This window comes from Rhinoderma darwinii, chromosome 1, assembly GCF_050947455.1.
Source record: "Rhinoderma darwinii isolate aRhiDar2 chromosome 1, aRhiDar2.hap1, whole genome shotgun sequence".
In the NCBI taxonomy this organism is placed as follows: Eukaryota; Metazoa; Chordata; class Amphibia; order Anura; family Rhinodermatidae; genus Rhinoderma; species Rhinoderma darwinii.
This window is the reverse complement of record NC_134687.1, coordinates 496,187,804-496,208,563: the sequence shown is the minus strand read 5'-3', so window position 1 is coordinate 496,208,563 and position 20,760 is coordinate 496,187,804. Positions and strand designations below refer to the sequence as shown.

The 20,760-nt window shown below is 42.1% G+C and overlaps 1 protein-coding gene across 1 annotated transcript; it reads right to left on the bottom strand.

The window, feature by feature from the left end:
• Nucleotides 1-304: 304 nt before the first annotated feature.
• MZT2B (mitotic spindle organizing protein 2B) lies at nt 305-19,855 on the bottom strand. The gene is made up of 3 exons (XM_075835696.1): nt 19,524-19,855; nt 16,856-17,004; nt 305-4,623 (listed from the first exon to the last, which is right to left on the bottom strand). Exons 1-3 carry the CDS (start codon nt 19,685-19,687, stop codon nt 4,472-4,474), a joined length of 465 nt encoding a protein of 154 aa, XP_075691811.1. The 5' UTR covers nt 19,688-19,855; the 3' UTR covers nt 305-4,471.
• Between the last annotated feature and the right edge of the window lie 905 nt (nt 19,856-20,760).

Genomic DNA, 20,760 nt, shown 5'->3' with positions numbered 1-20,760 from the left:
TACTCTGCCCGGACACCAGGGCAGACAAACTACACAGTTAATCGCCGCTGCGGTGTAGCGCCGCACGGCGGTTAACTTTTAAAGGGCAGACGTAACTGCACGTCAAGGTGCGCAAACTTACTGCACACCTTGACGTCCCATTACATCAAGGTGTGGGAAGGGGTTAACGGTGAAAATGTTATGAAAAAGAATCTTGATCCTCTTGCCGTCAGGTATAATACATGTTTGCACAGTTTGGATCTTGTATTAAACAAACTCAATGATGCCTCTATAAATAAATAAAATATTCAAAGACTTACAGTAATTAATTTCAAGGAATATATATTTTATTTATGCAAGAAATAAAGCATTTACCACACATTTCAGTATTACGAATGAAGAAAAAAAAACAGTATTTACACAGGTTCAGGTTTGCCATAAGGCAGAGAATTTCTGCCAGCCAGCTAACGATTGTCAACAAAAGTAATTTATTTTGCGACTTTCTGGTTTGGATTAAACGGATATAGAATACCATCAAATTACATAAGCAGCGATTCCCAGTCTATAGCTTTCTGACAGACACACCGAGGAGAAAGCTGTGACAGGATTTACTTCTGCATCTTCTAGCCTCCTCCTCTTGATGCTCCATAATACACAGTAATCCATGTTACATTACTGCCAATATAATTACATCCAGCATGAAGTAAGACACCAGCAGAAATGTTCCCTCTACACACTCACCGACCCCCCGCCCCAATAATGGGCTCTCCCAGCTTAGAAGAAAAAAATCTCAGAGCAGTCAAAATGCTCACTGCTGCTTGTGAAGAGCTAGCGGAAGTCATCTCAAAGGGCCAGAACTAATTACTGTATTAGAGAGGAAATTATTATTATACATATTTTTTCAGAAAGGTTTTATATTTTGGTCCCCCCTATTACGACAAAGTTTCCCAGGAAGTGATAGATCCCCTATAAATTTTGCTTTAGTGATATTCGTATCCAAGATCTTGACAAATATATTTCTCCTCTGCAATAAAGCAACTCTCCGTATAAACTGTCCACACAACAAAATTGGTGTATTTTCCGCCCGGAAATGCGGACGAAAAATACACAGCAGAATACAGTAGCAGCAAAGTGGGTGAGATTTAACCCCTCATCCACAATGCTGTGTGAAATTTTCTGCAGCAATTCCGATACGTGTGGACAAGCCCTAAGATGGAAATAGAGTGAACGAACTGGAAACCAGTGAAAAAAAAGTCAAATTACTTCAAACCTTCTAGCAGTTTAATTTCTCTGGCGCAGTCACAAACTCAAAAGGGCCAAGACAGACAACAAGGAAATCTAGTATTGCAGATTTCGGTACTTTATTTATTATACGGTTTAGAGCTAATTTTCCCATCAAAACGACGGACGCCAGTGCAGAACCCAATGGACCATTTTACAAGTCAATGCAGTACGCCCGGTGAGGTTAGTCTCCGCCATGCGATGGTTCCGGCATTTCATTCGTTTTGCTTTTCTGCTCTGACAGAGCAGAACAATGAAATGGACAACGCAGGTGTGAACTCCCACTAAGACAGCTGGTTTTCTATCATAGTCTTTTATTTTCAACAAAATTTACATTCTGTGAACATGAAATTCTGCAATATCATTTAAGTCCAAAAATACAGAACCTCAATAGCAATGTTATACTGCCAATGACATTTTAGAAGCCGACATTATCAAACAATAATACAATTTTACCATCGATAAATACATTTTCAGGACGTATATACATCTAAGGGCCGGTTCACATCAGCGTTGGCTTTCCGTTCAGGGGTTCCGTCGGGTGAACCCCTCGACGGAAACCTGATCAATGGTGATGCAAATGGAAAGCAAACGCGGATGTGAAGAGGCCCTTATACAGTTTTTACAAGTTACACATAAGGCTCTGCCATTGCACGATGTAACTACTCAGGTTTACTCATAAGGCTTTAGCTAAATGCTACACAACATCTGCAGACATCGGGATCATCACACATTATATTACATCAGCACAAGGCACAGTAAATCCATCTTACGACGTATCTAGCTTACAATTTTGTCCACCAAAACCTTTACCATAGCAGCATGGCTTAAAGCCATTTCTACATAAGCCTTTACATCATAGTCCCGCCAAATAAAATAACCTTACCTTCTATAATGCAGGCAGAGGTCACACTACATATTTGTCAGCACTACGCTATTGTTTGTGTGAAAAAAACCTGAAACCTAGCGGAACGGAGGCAAGCAAAAAAAAAAATACCATTCATCTGACGCAATAGATGCCGAACGCAACGGAAAGCTGAACGGAAGGCCAACACTGATGTGAACAGGCCCTAGCCTTTACCAAGACAAAACAAAAACCTATGTATCCCTGTATCGCCAGATGAACCGATTTTATATCTCCCTTCAGTGCAAGTCAAACAAGATATTTGGGAAAAAGGGCAGGTCTGAAGCACCTACTGTATGTGTTGGGCTAGGAGGTAACATATGCCATAAACGTCAGATAGATGTAGGTCACCCCACCCATCTCAGAAATGGGGGTCACGCAACCTCATTCCCCTCTGTTGAGCAGGTAGCTGCTGCTTGCAGGTGAGGTGGCTCTCTCCATTGATGCCTATGGGAGTTACAGAAACAGTCAATCAAGCAGGCTCGGCTGTTTCCGTAACTCCCATAGGAATCAATACTAAGAGCAATTATTTCTCCTGTTAACATTTATCATTCATTTCTAAGTTTAGTGGTAAATTGAAGGGCATGTCCCAACATGACAACCACATGTCCTATTGGGATGTATGGATGTTATAAAAGGGTATTATCAGCTCCGTTAGTCAGAGTAAAGAACCGCTGCAGACTGGCAAGTATTACATGTTTTCCAATTCATTTGAATAGCTGCCCAAGGATAGCAGATTGCCAGGGGTTTAAACAGCTGGATCCGCAGAGATCATTCTATCGTGGCAGCTTCAAAATGGCCAAAACGGATAGGACAACCCATAGAACACACTGGTACAGACAGTATTTAAAGGGGTTTTCCATGTTTGTTTGTTTTTTTTAAAGAAAGCTTAAATCACAGTATAAATGAAAAGTTACACAACTTTCTAATACACTTTGGGTTTCAATTTCTCACCATTTCAAGATATTAGCTTGCAGTCAGTGAATGAGTACACATTATTACATTCATAGGCTGCAAGCCTGTACGTACCTAGTCCTGCTCTTTGCTCAGAAGTGAATACAAGAGGAGGAGATTTCAGAAATAAAGCAGACTGATCTATCATCAACAACGATACCATTTTACCATCAATAAATAAGTTTGATTCCCAGACGTATACACATCTAAGTTTTTACATGTTATACAGTAAGGCTACGTCGGTGCACAACGTACTTTCTAATATACTTTGTGGTTCAATTCCTCTACATTTTCAAGATTAATTTGCTGTCAGTGAAGGAGAATAGTTTACATTCAGACTGTAAACCTAGCTGAAAAGTGGACACAATTGTATCTATCTAGACAATGCTCTGTGAGATAAATACATCAGCAGCTGCACAGCTCTCGCTGGTAGTTTGCTACAATGTATCAGTCTGGAGTCCAGGCTGTTCATCTCAGAGCATTACCTAGACTGGGTACAATTGTATCCCCTTCTAAGCTGAGAACAGGACGAGATTTCTACAGGTTTGCCGTCTCTGGATGCAAATAGGAATCTTCTCATTCACGCACAGCAAAGTAATGTCTTGTGAAAATGGGGAGGATAAAAAAAAAAGTTGTCGAAAATGTCATTTATACGGTGATTAAGCTTTATTAACATGAAACCTGAAATTCCATTTTACATGACATTTGCGACAATCTGAAGTAAACTAACAGGTCAGTAACACTCGCCATTAGTCACTCAAAAGGGCCTGTTCACATCAGCGTAGTCTTTCCGTTAAATGGGTTCCGTCTGAGATTTCCGTTGGGGGAACCCCGAAAAGAAAGGCAAAAACTGAATCTATAACTTCCGTTTGCATCACCAATGAACTCAATGGTGACGGATACTTTGATAATAGTTTCCGTTTTTGTCTCTGTTCCGTAAGGGTTCAGGTTTTTTTTTTTTACAGAATCAATAGCTCAGTCGACTGCACTATTGATTCAGTCAAAAAACAGAAACCTTTTGCAACGGTGACAAACTGACACCATTAGCAAAGTATCCGTCACCATGAAGTTTAATGGTGATGCAAACGGAAGTTATAGATTCAGTTTGCCTTTTCGTTGAGGGGTTCCCCCGACAGAAACCCTCAACGGAAAGACAACGCTGATGTGAACACACCCTAAAACAGAAGTTTTTTGTTACTGATCTGTCATTTACATAGATCACCTTTTACATGGTTTTGGAAGGATTCTCCTGTCGTACCACTGCTGATCAGGCTGCTGTAAATGAAACGGCAAACTCCCAGTCATCAGTGCATTGTAAGTGTGGCTTTCCTTCAGACCACGGACACTCATCCCCTATGTGCTGCTTCCTCCACTGCTTTTCCCGGAGCTGCTGCTCTTCTGCATACGACTAGCACTAGACTGCCGGGGCACTCGCTGACTTGACCCTTCGCGACGTTCAGATGGGCCTTGGCTCGAGTTTGTTGAAGGATTAAATTTATTTCTTCCTGCAGAGAAAAAACAAAAACGTGTTAATATCCCATGTATTTATTAGGAATTGTTCATGTTCCTTCAATATAAAAGGCTAAAGCGAGCACAGAAATAGTAACACCAGAAAACCAAAGTGTTTCTTTGTGATCAGAAGAGAAATCCACAAAGCTTCTCTAGAATCGGTGTCTGGAGGTGATAAATACATAGATGCCGTTTATGACGACACGCCTTGGTATAATCAACCAAGAATTATTTAATACATTTTCATATCTGGTTTGAGAAGTGAAAATATAAGCACACATGGATAGCCCGTCGGAGGGAATTTATTAACTTTTCTATGTAGAAGAGTCCTGATCGTGAAAAGGAAATCCAGTCTTTTTGTACATTGGGCCAGTAATACATATTCTCACTACATAAGGGAAAATAATTATTTTTATAAAAATTAGGATTGATTTTCAACAATTAAATTGATATTTCTAAGTAATTATGAGTGAAACTTCGAAACGCTTCTTTTCCCTCCACAGACCACATGTTTCTGACAGAAGAATTTAGTAATAGTTACAGAAAGGGATATTATATGATCAGTTACATAGCAGTACGAAGTATAATGGGGCACATTTATTAATGGTTTTAGACACTTGGTGCGGTGGACAAGGGGGCGTGGCTTAGCTGGAAAGTAGACGTGGTCTAGTGGAAATGGGAATGCCTTAAAATGACAGTTTGCCAAAAATACGTCACATTACTGGCTGAAAAAACTAGCGCAAGCTAACCAACCAAGTGGTGGAATAGGGAAGGGAAAAGTGTCTGGTTAGATGGGGCAAAATTATTTTACAGTACTTAGGCAAGGCAGTCAGTGCAAATGTTGATAAATTTGGCACGTTTTCTGTCTGAGACTTAGCGGACAGATCTACTAATGCGGTCTATTTGCTACCATGTCACTAACATAGGAATACCAGCGCTACTTTCAAAGTACAAACCAAGCTAGTCCTGATTTAAGCCTCATGCACACAGCATGCCATGAGCAGAGACTTGTACGGACCCGTAGACACCATAATCTCCTCTAAAAGCCATGCTCCATAATACAGTAGGTGATGAACATGCCAGGAGATTTCTTCTCACAGAATCCATGAGGAAAAACCGGCGTGTATTTGAAGAACACAGTATAGGTTCACAAATTTCTACAGGCGCCATAGTTGGGATCCGTGTAACACAGATGTACACCAGACCCTCTACACACCTACTGGCTTAATGCTTTGACGTGTTAAAGCGACACGGTCATTAGAAAATTATACTTTAAATAGGAGCATCTATAAGCAGCTCTCCAGTGTGGAGGACAGGGTGTGCGCGCGCGCACCAGTCAAGGTAAACCGTTCTATTATCTGCGTTTTTCCCTTCTGCACTAGGGTTTTCAGGTATCCAAAAAAACAATGTCAATCTTTCCTCAAAGCATAAATATTTTATGAAAAACAAAAACTACAAGTGCACATTAAACCAATTATATTAACTTTTACACAATTTCGCACTTCCTGTGGGGCTACAGAATAAATAGCAGAGTAGACCTTTATTAAGGTGTAAAGGAACATTAGCAACACAGTCATCAAAGATTGCCACTTGTGTGACACCTAGTAAGCCGGCCGCAGGAAATGCTGCTAACCTAGACCAAAGCCACGCAGCAGCAGCACAGCCCCCGGAAGCAAGCACCACCATCATGGAAAGCGAATGGGAAATGTATACAAGCAATCCATAGGCTGGGTTCACACAGTTTTTTGACTCGGAAACCGCGCCACAAAACGCCTCCCATTGATTTCAATGGGAAGCAGAGGCATTTTTTTTTCCCGCGAGCGGAAAAACCGGCTCAGAGAATAGAGAAGGGACATGCCATATCTTTGGGCATTTACATCTCTGACCTCCCTTTGACATCAATGGGAGGCAGAGAAAGCGTATTTCGCAGCGTTTTATGCTCGCGGTGCTCAATGGCTGCGGGCAAAAAACGCCACGAAAATCGGTGTGCAGGCAGAGGAAATAACTCTGTGTGAACCCAGCCTAAGCGGCAAAAACAGGAGGACATGGAATTATAGGGAGATGCAGCTCAATGTTAGCAGAATATTTAATGGTGCGTACATATATTTTTATGTCATGTACGACTGTTTGCAGATATATTTCTACTGTTCTACAGTTATGAATATATTAGAATAACCCCTTTTACTCGTAGACTCTAGTTACTGCTGAGCTTGGGCCCTGTTCACATCACATTTGCCTTTCATTCATCTGTTTCATCAGAGGAACAAAAAGACAAACAAACAAAGTATTGTTTCCAATAGTATTTTTTTTTCTTTCAGTTGGTTTCAGTAGGCCGCCAGGTTTCAGTTTTTCAGATGGGAAGAATAGCGTAGCACACTGTGTTACGGTTGCCATAAAAAAAAAATATGGACACCTAGTGGAACGGATGCAAACTGAAACCAAAAAAGTATTATTGAAATCAATGGTTTTGCAAACGGAAACTATACTTAACGTTTATCTTTCCGTTCATCTGTTCCTCTGACAAAACAGATGAACAGAAAGCCCAAACGGAAGGTAAACGTGATGTGAACAGGGCCTTATCAGCCTGGTGTATTTTTACCTTCTCTTCGTCATGTCAAGGACTAAAAAGCTCAAATGTCTCAAGAGCAGAATGGCAGAATTTTACACTCTTCACATTGTGAAAACGGAGAGAATTTATATGATTAGATTTCCCATGGATCTCCGTTATATCTAATGAGAGATCCTAGAATCCCCATTTTTGTAAATCTATATAAGGCCTAGTCATGCCAAGTATACATCTAAAAAGAAACACGTACTTCTCTACTTATTCATAGGTTGTATAGGTTATAGTGATCAAAGATTTGTATGGTAACATGTAGTCGACCAGTAATAACTGCACGGTCGTATGTCACATTGTACAGCTCCACAGAAGAGGACAGCACTATATACCTCAACCCACAGACAGAAAATCATTTTTCCATAATGGTCTACTTTCCATCATATTACTATTTTATCTTAAAATTATAACGATGTCATAGTTGAAAGAGTAATGCTGCATTTATATGGCAGTATACGGGAGTCATATGTAGTGTCCAGAACGGGGTCGGAGTGTGTAATGTGTAAACAGGAAAGGCATCATCCGGATTATACAACCTTTGGAGAAGGCTTTCCTGGTCCCATGCAACAAATCTGGCACTCCATTAACTTAGTTTTTCTGCTTCTATAATGGAACAGAAAAATGGAAATTGACGACACGGGTGTGAACGCAGTCTTATATCTGTTGTACAGTTTCCCAGGTCTCTGAACGCAGCCTGCAAATTAAAAACAGTGGAGGTTTTCTTTCTAGTGGACATGGCCAGGTCCAGGGACATTTGTACAGACCGGCAAGTACAATTTCAAGGTTTATGTTCAGTCATAAAGTAAAGTTTTTAACCCATTTTAAGAATAAAGATCAGATGGATAGGATTCATGGACAAAAACAAATAGCCTTACCAACTAGGAGTTACAGTCAACATCTATGACCTATAAAATGAGGCAGGAAATCATCTTTTAATGCCTGGAGCATTTGTTATGTCAGTGTGAGATATTCCACACACGCAGGAAGGAGTGTATGAAATAACGTGAACTTGCCGGACACCTCAGCAGAGAACATTGCTGATCCCTGCCACAGTCCAGGATCAAATACACAGGTCACTCTGCTGCATCTTATTGGTAATAGCAGAAACGTTTCCAATGGGCAGAACCAATTGCCTAATAAATATTAATTACATAGAAGATAGTAAAAGGAGTGTCCCTGTCCATATGCAATGTCAGAGATAGGCCTGTAAATCCGGACTCACCTCTATTAACTTGGAGAACCAACTCTCTGCCCGACCCTGCTGCTGAAGAAATGTGCGGCTGCATGCAACGTCAGCCTGGATTCCAACAGCTGGACCTGTATGACCGGTAGATAACCGGGGCTGCAAGCTTTAGGGATGGTTGTCAGCTTTAAAAAAAGCATTGTCTCAACAGCATATTAGGGCCATTCTGAGTTAATTAAAGGGGGTCCCTGCTCAAGTACTTACACGGAGCACCTACCAGACTCTCTCACTCAAGGACCCAGCACATTCGTGCAACAGACAAGCTATTCATTTCTATAGGCACCATGTAACGTCTCCTGAATTTGCACACTTGTTGCTGCTTTCCCCCACGATCACCGGGGCTCCTAGCAGCAGGACACTCTGCGATCAGCTTATTTTTAGGGGAACCTTCTAACAAAGACGGTTTATCTACGAGAAAAGATGATCTATTATTGCATCATGTATGGGTGCCTTATAGAGTTTGCCCTAAAAAAATACAATGGTGTCCATAGATCAACAAGTAGTGCAAAAAGGACTAAAATGCCTGCTAGAAAATACAATTGTAACTAGGACACATAAAAGCATAAAAATGTGGTGAAATGGTAATGGCAGCGGTATTATGGATGCATTTACAAGAGCTACAATGCTAAACACAACACTAATTCCTATACAGGCCTCACCTTCCAAACAATGTCAAAGTACAATACACTGCCGCCCTGCAGACTGGAGGAACTTTACAGTTAAAGGGGTTTTCCCACGAGAGAGACATTTAGGACACATCCACAGGATGTCATAAATGTCAGATAGATGCGGGTCCCACCTCTGGATGTAGAGAGGGAGCCGCCACTAGACCTGCGCTTCTGCTACAGAAGCGCCACTCACACATACCATAGACCGGACAGCAGCAGAGCTGTCATTCCCCTCCCTGTGCTCTGCTGCTGCCGGTTACTCTATAGAGAATTGTATAGTACATAGAGGCAGAGAGACCTTCCTGACGTCACGATGGGGCCACCGCCCACCCGTACACACAGGCAGCAGAATCCGTACACCGATACATTCAAATGGTGTACGGATTTCTGCTAGCAACAGGAGACATACAAGAAATAAAATGTAGTAAAAAGAAAAAGTGTCAGAGGGGCCATTTAAAACACATATAATACAAAAAGGAGCCCAAATTCATTAATAAAGTATATTACAAAATATATTTATATTACACATGCTGCTAGAAAATAAAAAGCTGATCGAACGTTTAGTTACGCTTTAATCTTCTGTCACAAGAACGATCCCATTTTTACCTAGTAGGGAATGTAGAATTAGCCTTTAACCTCCAATAATAATGGCCATAAATGTGTGCATTTATTCTGTATGGTGAGATGATCTAAACCTCAAAGAACCGACACTGCCATTGCATGAACACACATACCGAGGCAGCTGTCAGGTTACAATAGGAACCATAACATTGCAAACGTCTGCCGGGTTATTTTACCAACTACATTCAAATAGTCTAATAATGGCAGATTCACATGTCCAACACAGACTGTTAGGGTATGTGCACATCTGCGTCGGAGGCTCCGTTAGGGGCATCCTTGGCAGATCCAGTGAAAAATGGCGGAAGAGAAGGCGCAGAATGCTGCATATCTTTTAGTAAAGTGACGAACACTCTTAGGGGAACTCAACGGAACCCATTAAAGTCAATGGGTTGAATCGGACACTGGTAGTGCCCATGATGCAATGACTTGGGCACTTTCGTTTTTTTCGTCCTTCTGTTCCTATGTCAGAACAGAAGAATGGACAAAAACAAGCGCATATGTAAACAAAGCCTTACATGAAAAAAGAAATTTAATGCCAAGAACAGGATAAGAAAGCCAATATAATTGGTTCCTAGTGTGATCGCAGACTACTGGGGTCTTTTAAGAAAACTCACGCACAGATAAGGGTCTTGACATTATAGTAGAAATCTGTTTCATATAAATCCTAGAACTACCTTATCGTGCATCAGTTTGCATAAATGTTCCCCAAAGTCATCCCTGTAGAATATACTAATAAAAGCAACCTGCGAATGCTGAGAACAGGCAGCAAGAAAGCTGGAAGGAACGAGGGGGACCTTGAGAAAGAGGTGAACAAGCATCGACAGAGCCGTAGACCACAATCTTTGCGCCTTTAATTCTTGGTGCTCGAAGATAAGAGGAAAAGGAGTGTGGAGCAGGAATTTTACAGTTCTTGACTGAGAAATGGAAGCTCTAATTTAAAGAGACAAGCATAAAAAGAGAGGCAACATGGCTGATTTCAGAAACATTTGTTAAGAGCAATCAAAAGGACATTGGACTGTGACCTAAGAAGCTTGCACCCAACTTATATCTCTTTGCCCAGTGCTGCTGATCTATACTTGCTTTCTGTTAAAGAGACTGTCACCACATTATAAGTGGCCTATCTGCTACATAAGGAGATCGGCGCTGTAATGTAGATAACAGCAGTGCTTTTTATTTAGAAAAACTATCTGTTTTTACCACGTTAGGTGCGATTTTAGCTTTATGCTAATGAGTTTCTTAATGCCCAAGTGGGCGTGTTTTACTTTAGACCAAGTGGGCGTTGTACAGAGGAGTGTATGACGCTGACCAATCAGCGTCATGCACTTCTCTCTATTCATTTAGTCAGCGCATAGTCACACTGCGTTGTTCACTGTGCTGTCTTATACTGGCACATTAACGTTACTGAAGTGTTTAGACAGTGAATAGACATTCCTTCCAGCCAGTACGGGATGTCTATTCACAATCCCTGCACTTAGTTCACGTTTCTTTGGTACTTACAGCAGAGCAAGCGTAATCTCGCTGTAACCTGTCATTTACAGCGAGATCTCACGAGATTACGCTTGCTCTGCTGTAAGTACCACAGAAACGTTAATGAAGTGCCGGGATTGTGAATAGACATCCCGTACTGGCTGGAAGGAATGTCTAGTCACTATCTAAACACTTCAGTAACGTTAATGTGCCAGTATAAGACAGCACAGTGAACAACGCAGTGTGACTATGCGCTGACTAAATGAATGGAGAGGAGTGTATGACGCTGATTGGTCAGCGTCATACACTCCTCTGTACAACGCCCACTTGGTCTAAAGTAAAAACACGCCCAGTTGGGCATTAAGAAAGACATTAGCATAAATCTAAAATCACTCTGAACATGGTAAAAATAGATCGTTTTTCTAAATAAAAAGCACAGCTGTCACCTACATTATAACGCCGATCTCCTTATGTAGCAGATAAGGCACTTATAATGTGGTGACAGTCTCTTTAAGAGCAATGATTTTACCTCCAGACATGTTCGATATTTGAAATAACACAGTACAAACCTGATTTTCACAATGAACCTGCTGGAAAAAAAATAAAAAAAAGCACAAAAAATTATACTTATTTAAAGTGTAGCTAAACGTTTGACAAACTTCTGACATGTCATAAGTTTGTATTGGTGGGGGTCAGAGTCCTGATACCCGGAAATAAATGTATTGGTGTACGGACTCAATAGAAAGTCTATGAGACCGTACTCCGATACATCAGCTTTCCGGAAAAAGCCGAACAGACACGAAGCGGCTGAGCGCTCACACGAACACTTCAGCAGCTTCGTTCTAGCGATTGGTGGGGGTCCCAGTGCTCTAATATCCACGAATCCAAATCAGATTTGACTTGGTAACCAGAATTTGTCCAGGACGGACTTTAAAAAAAAAAAGAAAAAAAAAAAGGTACTTTTGCCTTATGATCCCAATCTGAAACATCATCCAAATAAACAAGTTATATTTTATACCGAAAAGCAGTAGATTAACTGCTCTACAACTGCTTGTTACATAGTTAGTATGGCTGAAAAAAGACACATGTCCATCAAGTTCAACCAAGGGACGGGAAAAGGGAAGGAAACATTTCTACACATAGGAGCTAATATTTTTTTGTTCTAGGAAATTATCTAACCCTTTTTTAAAGCCATCTACTGTCCCTGCTGTGACCAGCTCCTGCAGTAGGCTATTCCATAAATTCACAGTTCTCACTGTAAAGAAGCCTTGTCGCCTCTGCAGCTTGAACCTTTTTTTCTCCAGACGGAGGGAGTGCCCCCTTGTTTTTTGAGGGGGTTTTACAAGGAACAGGATTTCACCATATTTTTTGTATGTGCCATTCATATATTTATATAAGTTAATCATGTCCCCCCTTAGTCGTCTTTTTTCAAGGCTAAATAGGTTTAATTCTTTCAATCTTTCCTCATAACTTAAATTCTCCATGTCCCTAATTAGCTTCGTTGCTCTTCTTTGTATTTTTTCCAACTCCAGGGCATCCTTTCTATGAACTGGAGCCCAGAACTGAACTGCATATTCTAGATGAGGCCTCACTAATGCTTTGTAAAGTGGTAATATTACATCCCTGTCCCGCGAGTCCATGCCTCTTTTAATACACGACAATATCCTGCTGGCCTTTGAAGCAGCTGATTGACACTGCATGCTGTTATTGAGTTTATGATTTACAAGAACAACCAGATCCTTCTCAACAAGTGAATCCGCCAGTGTAGCCCCCCTAGGGCATATGATGCATGCAGGTTGTTGGTACCCAGATGCATAACTTTACATTTATCTACATTAAACTTCATCTGCCAAGTGGACGCCCAAACACTTAGTTTGTTTAAATCTGCCTGCAATTCATGAACATCTTCCATAGACTGAACTATATTACATAGCTTGGTGTCATCTGCAAAAATAGAAATAGTGCTATTAATCCCATCCTCTATATCATTAATAAATAAGTTGAATAATAGTGGTCCCAGCACTGAACCCTGGGGTACACCACTTATTACCGGGGACCATTCAGAGTAGGAATCATTGACCACAACTCTCTGGATACGGTCCTTGAGCCAATTCTCAATCCAATTACAAACTATATTTTCTAAACCTATAGTCCTTAATTTACCCATTAGGCGTCTATGGTGGACAGTGTCTAATGCCTTTGCAAAGTCCAAAAACACTAAATCCACAGCGGCCCCTCTGTCTAGGCTTCTGCTCACCTCTTCATAAAAACAGATTAGGTTAGTTTGACAGCTTCTGTCCTTCGTAAAACCGTGCTGGCTGTCACTTATAATACTATTTATTGCCACATAATCCTGTATATAGTCCCTCAATAGCCCCTCAAACATTTTCCCCACGATGGATGTTAAGCTTACTGGTCTATAATTACCCGGGGAAGACCTAGAGCCCTTTTTGAAAATAGGCACCACATTTGCCCTGCGCCAGTCCCTTGGCACTATACCAGTCACTAGAGAATCTCTGAATATTATGAAAAGGGGGACAGAAATAACTGAACTAAGCTCTTTAAGAATTCTAGGGTGTAACCCATCTGGTCCCGGGGCCTTGTGCACATTTATTTTATTTAGCTTGGACCATCTCTACATTCATCCAATTCAGTATATCAACTGATATATTAACAGCACTGGCACCGGCTACATCAGCTGCTCTTTCTTCAGTTGTATATACAGAGCTAAAGAACCCATTTAGTAACTCTGCCTTCTCTTGATCCCCTGTGACCAACTCCCCATTACCATTATCTAGGGGTCCTACATGTTCAGACCTTGGCTTTTTAGCATTTATATGCTTGAAGAATTTTTGGGGATTTGTTTTACTATCCTTGGCCACCTGCCTTTCATTTTGTATTTTTGCTAATTTTATTACATTTTTACAGATTTTATTAAGCTCTTTATATTTTACAAAGGCTACAGCTGTACCCTCAGATTTGTATTTTTTAAATGCCCTTTTTTTGTCGTGTATTGCCCCTTTCACAGAAGGTGTAAGCCATGTGGGGTTTAATTTGAGTCGTTTATACTTATTACCTGTAGGAATAAATTTTGCACTATAATAACTCAAAGTAGATTTGAAAATCTCCCATTTATCATTTGTTCCATTATTTGACATTAGTTCTTCCCAGTCTATATCCTGAATTGCAGGCCTCATCCTGGGGAAATTGGCTTTCTTAAAATTAAATGTTTTTGCCCTCCCAGCCTGCGTTTGTTTTTTACAGTATAGGTAAAATGTAACTATATTGTGATCACTGTTACCGAGGTTTTCACGAACATTGACATTCCCAACAAGATCTGCATTATTAGAAATGACCAGATCCAACAGAGCTTCACCTCTAGTCGGGTCTTCCACAAACTGGCCCATAAAATTTTCCAGCAACAGGTTGAGGAAATGTCTCCCCTTTGCAGTTGAAGCCGAACCATGACACCAATTAATATCCCGGAAATTAAAATCTCCCATTATCACTACAGTACACGCCTGTGCAGCCCGCTCCATCTGTTTATATAGCTGAACTTCCATCTCCTCAGTTATATTGGGGGGTCTATAGATTACACCAAAAGTAATTTTTTCAGTGTTTACCTCCCTTTCTAGTTCCACCCACAAGGTTTCAACCTCCTCACAGTATTCACCCACTATTGTCTCTTTCACACTCGCCTTCATATCGCTTCTCACATACAGACATACACCACCACCTTTCCTATTTGTCCTGTCTTTCCGAAAAAGTGTAAAACCCTGTAGATTTACAGCCCAGTCATGTGAAGAGTCCAGCCATGTTTCAGCAACACCAACTATATCTATATTTTCTTCCAGTATCAAGGCCTCCAGCTCCCCCATTTTACTTGCTAGGCTTCTGGCATTTGTGAACATACACTTTAACTTGCCTGTCAGTTTTTCACTTTTATTATCAGAAATGTGATTTGACATTAATCGGGCCCTTTTATTTACACTGATGTTTTGTAACGAAAGGATCTCCTTATCTTGTTGTCTAGTCCTCTCCCCACATTCTGTTTCTCCCCCCACCAATATAGTCTGACCCCTCTCTAACCTGGCTACCCCTTTTTTTTCTACATTGACCTCCCTCCTCAGCCCTAGTTTAAATACTCCACCACCCCAGCTAGAAATCTCTCCCCCAGCACAGCGGACCCCCTTCCATTTAGGTGCAAATCATCTGCAGAATACAGTTTGTACCCCAATGAAAAGTCAGCCCAGTGCTCTAGGAACCCAAATCCTTCTCCTCTACACCAAGACTTCAGCCATGCATTTAACTCCCTAAGCTCCCGCTGTCTTTCCTGTGATGCGCATGGCACAGGCAGTATTCCTGAGAATACGACTTTGGAGGTCCTTCCCTTCAGCTTGTATCCTAGTTCTTTAAAATTATTCTTAAAGGGAACCTGTCACCAGCATTTCACCTATTAAACCAGCAATACCTGGTGGTAGTGGGTGAAAAATCATTTCTATATAACCTATAATTGTCTTCTTAGCCGGCTCTGTAGCTTTAGTATTTCGCTTTTTAGTGTTCCCGCACCGTATGCTAATGAGCAGAAAAGAGTCAAATCTTCGTTTGAAAAGAGTCATATCTTCATTCCTCAAGTCTTTCCGAGTTTACCCCGCCTCCTTACTCTTGATTGACAGCTGCTCGCCTTCCCCCAGCACACAAAATCCCGCGCTTGTGCATTGATGTCCTCTTCTGGTGCGAGCGTACAACGGGACACTGGAATATTATGATAAAAGGCGCAAAATGTTTGCAGGCCGTTATTTACAGTCAGAGGAGGAGTTTAGGAGCGGGGATAACGGCAATTAACTTTTTATAGCAGCAGCCAGTGAGGGATAAGTAAAGTTCAATAGGTGAAATGCTGGTGACAGGTTCCCTTTAAGGCTCTTCCACCTATCATTTATTCTGTCGTTGGTACCCACATGGACCACGACAGCTGGATCATCACCATCCCCTCCCAGCAATTTGTCCACCCGTTCCACCACATGCCGAACCCTGGCACCAGGGAGACAGCAAACCATTCGGTTGAGGTGGTCTTGGCGACAAATTATTCTATCCGTCTTCCTGATTATAGAATCCCCTACGACTATCAATTGTCTTGGCTTACCTGCATTACCATCCCGCCGACTACTAGATGGGCTGTTCTCCCGGCTGTTAGGGAAATCAGTATCCACTAGGGCTGCCATTTCTGAGACTGACACCCCCACATCATCACCCAACTTGGCAATTTTGCCTGGAATGTCAGGTCAGTAAATTTTACCTGTTTCCAGTAAGACACGAAGGCCCTCACCAATTTGCATGACAGACACTGAGACAACCTATGTTAGCACAGCATTAACTGAATACAGTCTACCATAAACAGCGTCTGTATTCTGCTAACAGCTTCAGCAAAGGAAAGTAGAGGAACTTGTAGCTCTTTACAGCTGTGAAGGGTTTTGTCTATCACGTTGGCTGGTAAAGGGCACATTTATAATAACACCAGTATATTAGGGTAATGCCATTTACATGACCCCCCCCCCCCCCAGCTGCTGTGTATTTGGAGAAAGTCATAGCATCAAGGCAGCTAGATGTCCTACCTCTTGTGTCTGAATGCGTGGTCAGTAAGGTTGTGGCATTCGCCTCAGCAGAAACAGGGTCTGTAAGTCTGTGCCCAGCACACATGGATTTCAGCATCTGGAACACTGCCAACGGAGCCACATTCATCTTTAATAAATCCACAATTATTCTGTTAATGCAAGAGAAAGATTAGAAAACATAAAACGGTATCGAACACATAAGAACAAAAAAACATCATACAAAGATAGGGGGAGGGGGATCCACCAGAGCAAATGGCTAAAAGTTGGCATGCCATTATATAGGCAGAACTGCAGCATAGCTGAGGGCTATTACCCGCCCGCTTACAACCGTTTTATTAATCTGTAGTTTTACCAGGGCAAAAAGAAATTCCATTGGATGCCATTCCTGACCCATCAATCTCATTTCTGAGCGCCAAAATGGAGAATGGGGCACGTTACAAATGACTCCTGTTAGCCACGCCCCTTTCTCGCAACAATTTCTAAAACTATAGCACCGTCGGCCAAAATAGCTGATACAAGTGATTTATATATAGCTTATCGCTGAAAGTGGAGGTACACTTTAAATAATTAGCATACACAGTGGACTTTTTTTTTTTTAAATATTTTTTAAATTGTTGGGGTTTGGGTGTGATTTTGCATAGTAAAAACCTAAGTATATTAGAAAATGTGCACAGTATTCAATGAATGAGCTTCTTTTGACAACGCCAGTATACTCCTTTAGGCCAAGTTCACAGTTTTTTTTTACACTGTATTTGACACGGAAACCGCGTCGGGATCGGCGGCAAAAAAGGTCCGAAACGGCTTCCCATTGATTTCAATTGGAGGCAGAGGCCTTTTTTTTTCGCGGCAGCTTTAAGACGCTCGCGGAGGCAGCATGCTCTTTCTTGCCGTGGTTCCACCTCTGACCTCCCATTGAAGTAAATAGGAGGCAGAGAAAGCGTTTTTCGCAGCTTTTTCTTGCCCTCGGCTGGATGTAGTTGTTGCATTTTCTGCCTGTGACTGCGTCTGATCAGTTATGGCTTCTCCTGTATGTTCTGTAGCACTAATTGAATAAGTAATTTCCCTCCAGGGACTATAGGGGGGAATATATCAAAAGGTTTACATCAGTTTTCTGGTGTAAAAAAAGTTGGAAATTGTGTCAAATATTTGCCAAAGGGGCGTGGTCTATTCTGGAACTACATATCTGTCATAGTTTAGGCCAGAAACGGACGTACGTTATGACGCAAATTTACAGCTGCTCATAGAAGGCATAGGCCTGAATTTATTACACAGAAAGCCAAAGATGCGGCAAATATATCAAGAGGTACGCACGCACCTCTTAGGCCGGGTTCACAGAGTTTTTTGCAGGCGGAAAATATTCCTCAAAATTCTGTTAGGAAGTTCGAGGCTGATTTTCCTCTGCCTGCACGCCGATTTTCGCCCGCGGCCATTAAGTGCCGCGGGCATAAAACGCAGCGAAATACACTTTCTCTGCCTCCCATTGATGTCAATGGGAGGTCAGAGGCGTAATGGCGCGAAGATAGAGCATGTCCCTGCTTTCTCCCGCGAGCCGGTTTTACCGCTCGTGGGAGAAAACCGCCTCCGCCTCCCATTGAAATCAATGGGAGGCATTTTCGGACGGTTTTTGGCGAGTTTTGCGGCGCGGTTTCCCCGTCCAAAAACTGTGTGAACATAGCCTTAAAGGGGATGTACAACGAAAAAAACTATTAGAACCTGTTCACATCAGCGTTGGCCAATATTAATGTGAGGCACGACGTATTATGAATTTTGAACCTCCACGTTACATAGTTACATAGTTAGTACGGCTGAAAAAAGACACATGTCCATCAAGTTCAACCAACGTGTCTCACATTAATAGTAATTAACCCCATGTCTGAGGAACATGATGGGGTTAATTACTGTTAATGTGAGGCACATGGAGGTTCAAAATTCATCACACCTCGTGCCTCACATCAGAAAATGGAAGTACTTTTTTTTTTTTAATTATTATTATTGTTGGCAAAAGTATAGTTTTGGTATCGAAATCCTTATCGAAGTTCAAATTCTGGTATCGTGACACACACATACATATATATATATATATATACATACACACATCTAGCTCAAACGTGTAGCCTGGACAGATTACTTGCATACATCTGCCATACTCTACATTAGCATACTGAAAAAAAAAAAAAGCCCACGATATCCATACAATAAAAGGAAACATACTACACAGTGGCATACATCAGGAAACGTGATCTGCAGAGAGTCTTAGGCCCCGTTCACATCAGGTTTTTACCCTACATTTATCGTGTGCACCAAGAAAGCGCCCGACATATGCGATAATGGTGTCAATGGGTGTCCATTAGCCTAACGGAGGCCAAAAAAGTATCCTAGACGAAGATATTCCATACAACAGGAGAGCACAAAAAAAACGTATGCCGCACAGTATAGGTCACCTACTCAGTTTATTGGTCAGGAGCTTTAACGCAAATATAATAAAAAATATGATTTGAACAGGGACTTATCTGGGATCCAGGTCATATACAAGGAGAGGGAGTGGAGCAGGTAAGCGGGACCTGCTAGTAATGTCATAGATGGGTAGAGGACATGATGCTCCAGCCTCCCCAGACACCATGGAGTGTCATGACCGTGTATAGTATACAGACTGACGCCTAGCTCTTACTTGAACACCTCCTGGTCCATGACTATGCCGGCTGCCTGCGCCAGCTCATACAGCTCAGCCTCCTCTGCGGTCAACACCTTCTTCTTCTTAGTCACGTACTTCTGCACCGAGCCACTCACTGTCAACACTGCGTCTAGGCCGGGGGCAGGCTGAGGAGCAGCCATTGCTGGAAGCCGCCGCTCTCCTCACACAGTTCCTCTGGGGAGCAGCAAAAAACCGAGGGGACGCTTATGAGCAGCACACTTGCCACTCCAACAGCAGCCGGCAATCCTGCTTTCCCGCTCAAGGCCGCCGTCACACTATGCTACTGGTTACCTAGCAACACAGCGGAAACACAACAATGTATGGTGCGCAAGTGTAAATCAACCGTCCGGAAACAAAGAATACGCACTATACAGTTCCGACGTGTAGAACCTTATCTCAGAGACTAAGAATCTAGAACGGTTCTATATTCTAGTAGCAGTAAATATGAGGTTTAATAATAGTCGAGAGGCTCTGTTAGAATCCGTAGTAGCAATAATAATAATAACAACAACGATAATAATGATATATTACGAATATTAAACGCGTAGTTGGTCCAATAGGTTTTACTTATGTATAATAAATGAGATAAAGGTGGAAGATGCAGGGAGAGGTGAGTATCTGTACGTCTGGTTTTGGTTCTGTATTAAGGTGTAGTATGGTATGGGGGTCTGTATTAAGGGGATAGTCTAGTCTGGGGTCTGTATTAAGTGGCAGAATAGTCTGGGTCTGTATTAAGAGGTGGACTGGTCTGGGGTCTGCATCAAGGGGGTAGTCTGGTCTGGGGTCTGTAATAGGTGATAGTATGGGGTCTTTATTTAGGGGTAGTCTGGTCTGGGGTCTGTAATAGGGGATAGTCGTGGGTCTGTGTATAGGCACTGGTGTAGCTATAGGGGTCGCAGTTGCGACCGGGCCCCGAAGCCAGGGGGGCCCACAGCCCCCCGCACCACATCAATAAAAAGTTACTATAGTAACTAGGGCCGCGGGCCCCTGTTACTATAGTAACAGACTGTACTTACCTTCCTGGTTCCGGATCGCAGCGGAGGTCCTGACGTCAAGCGCTGTGCGCAGCGCATGACGTCACAGCGCTATGCGCCGCGCACAGCATCGAAAGGATAGAACTACCGCCGCGGCTGAAGAGGAAGGTAAGATTAGTAGCCCTGACTGGCGGGGTCTGACTCCCGGGACCCGCCAATAGCTGTTTTGAAGGGGCCGC

What these genes read in the sequence shown, in the direction of transcription:
- MZT2B (XM_075835696.1), bottom strand. Translation starts at nt 19,687, where the DNA reads ATGGCTGCTCCTCAGCCTGCCCCCGGCCTAGACGCAGTGTTGACAGTG. An exon ending in ATGGACCAGGAGGTGTTCAA is followed by an intron (nt 17,005 to 19,523) that starts GTAAGAGCTAGG and finishes TTGCATTAACAG; the next exon opens with AATAATTGTGGATTTATTAA. An exon ending in CACGCATTCAGACACAAGAG is followed by an intron (nt 4,624 to 16,855) that starts GTAGGACATCTA and finishes TTTTCTCTGCAG; the next exon opens with GAAGAAATAAATTTAATCCT.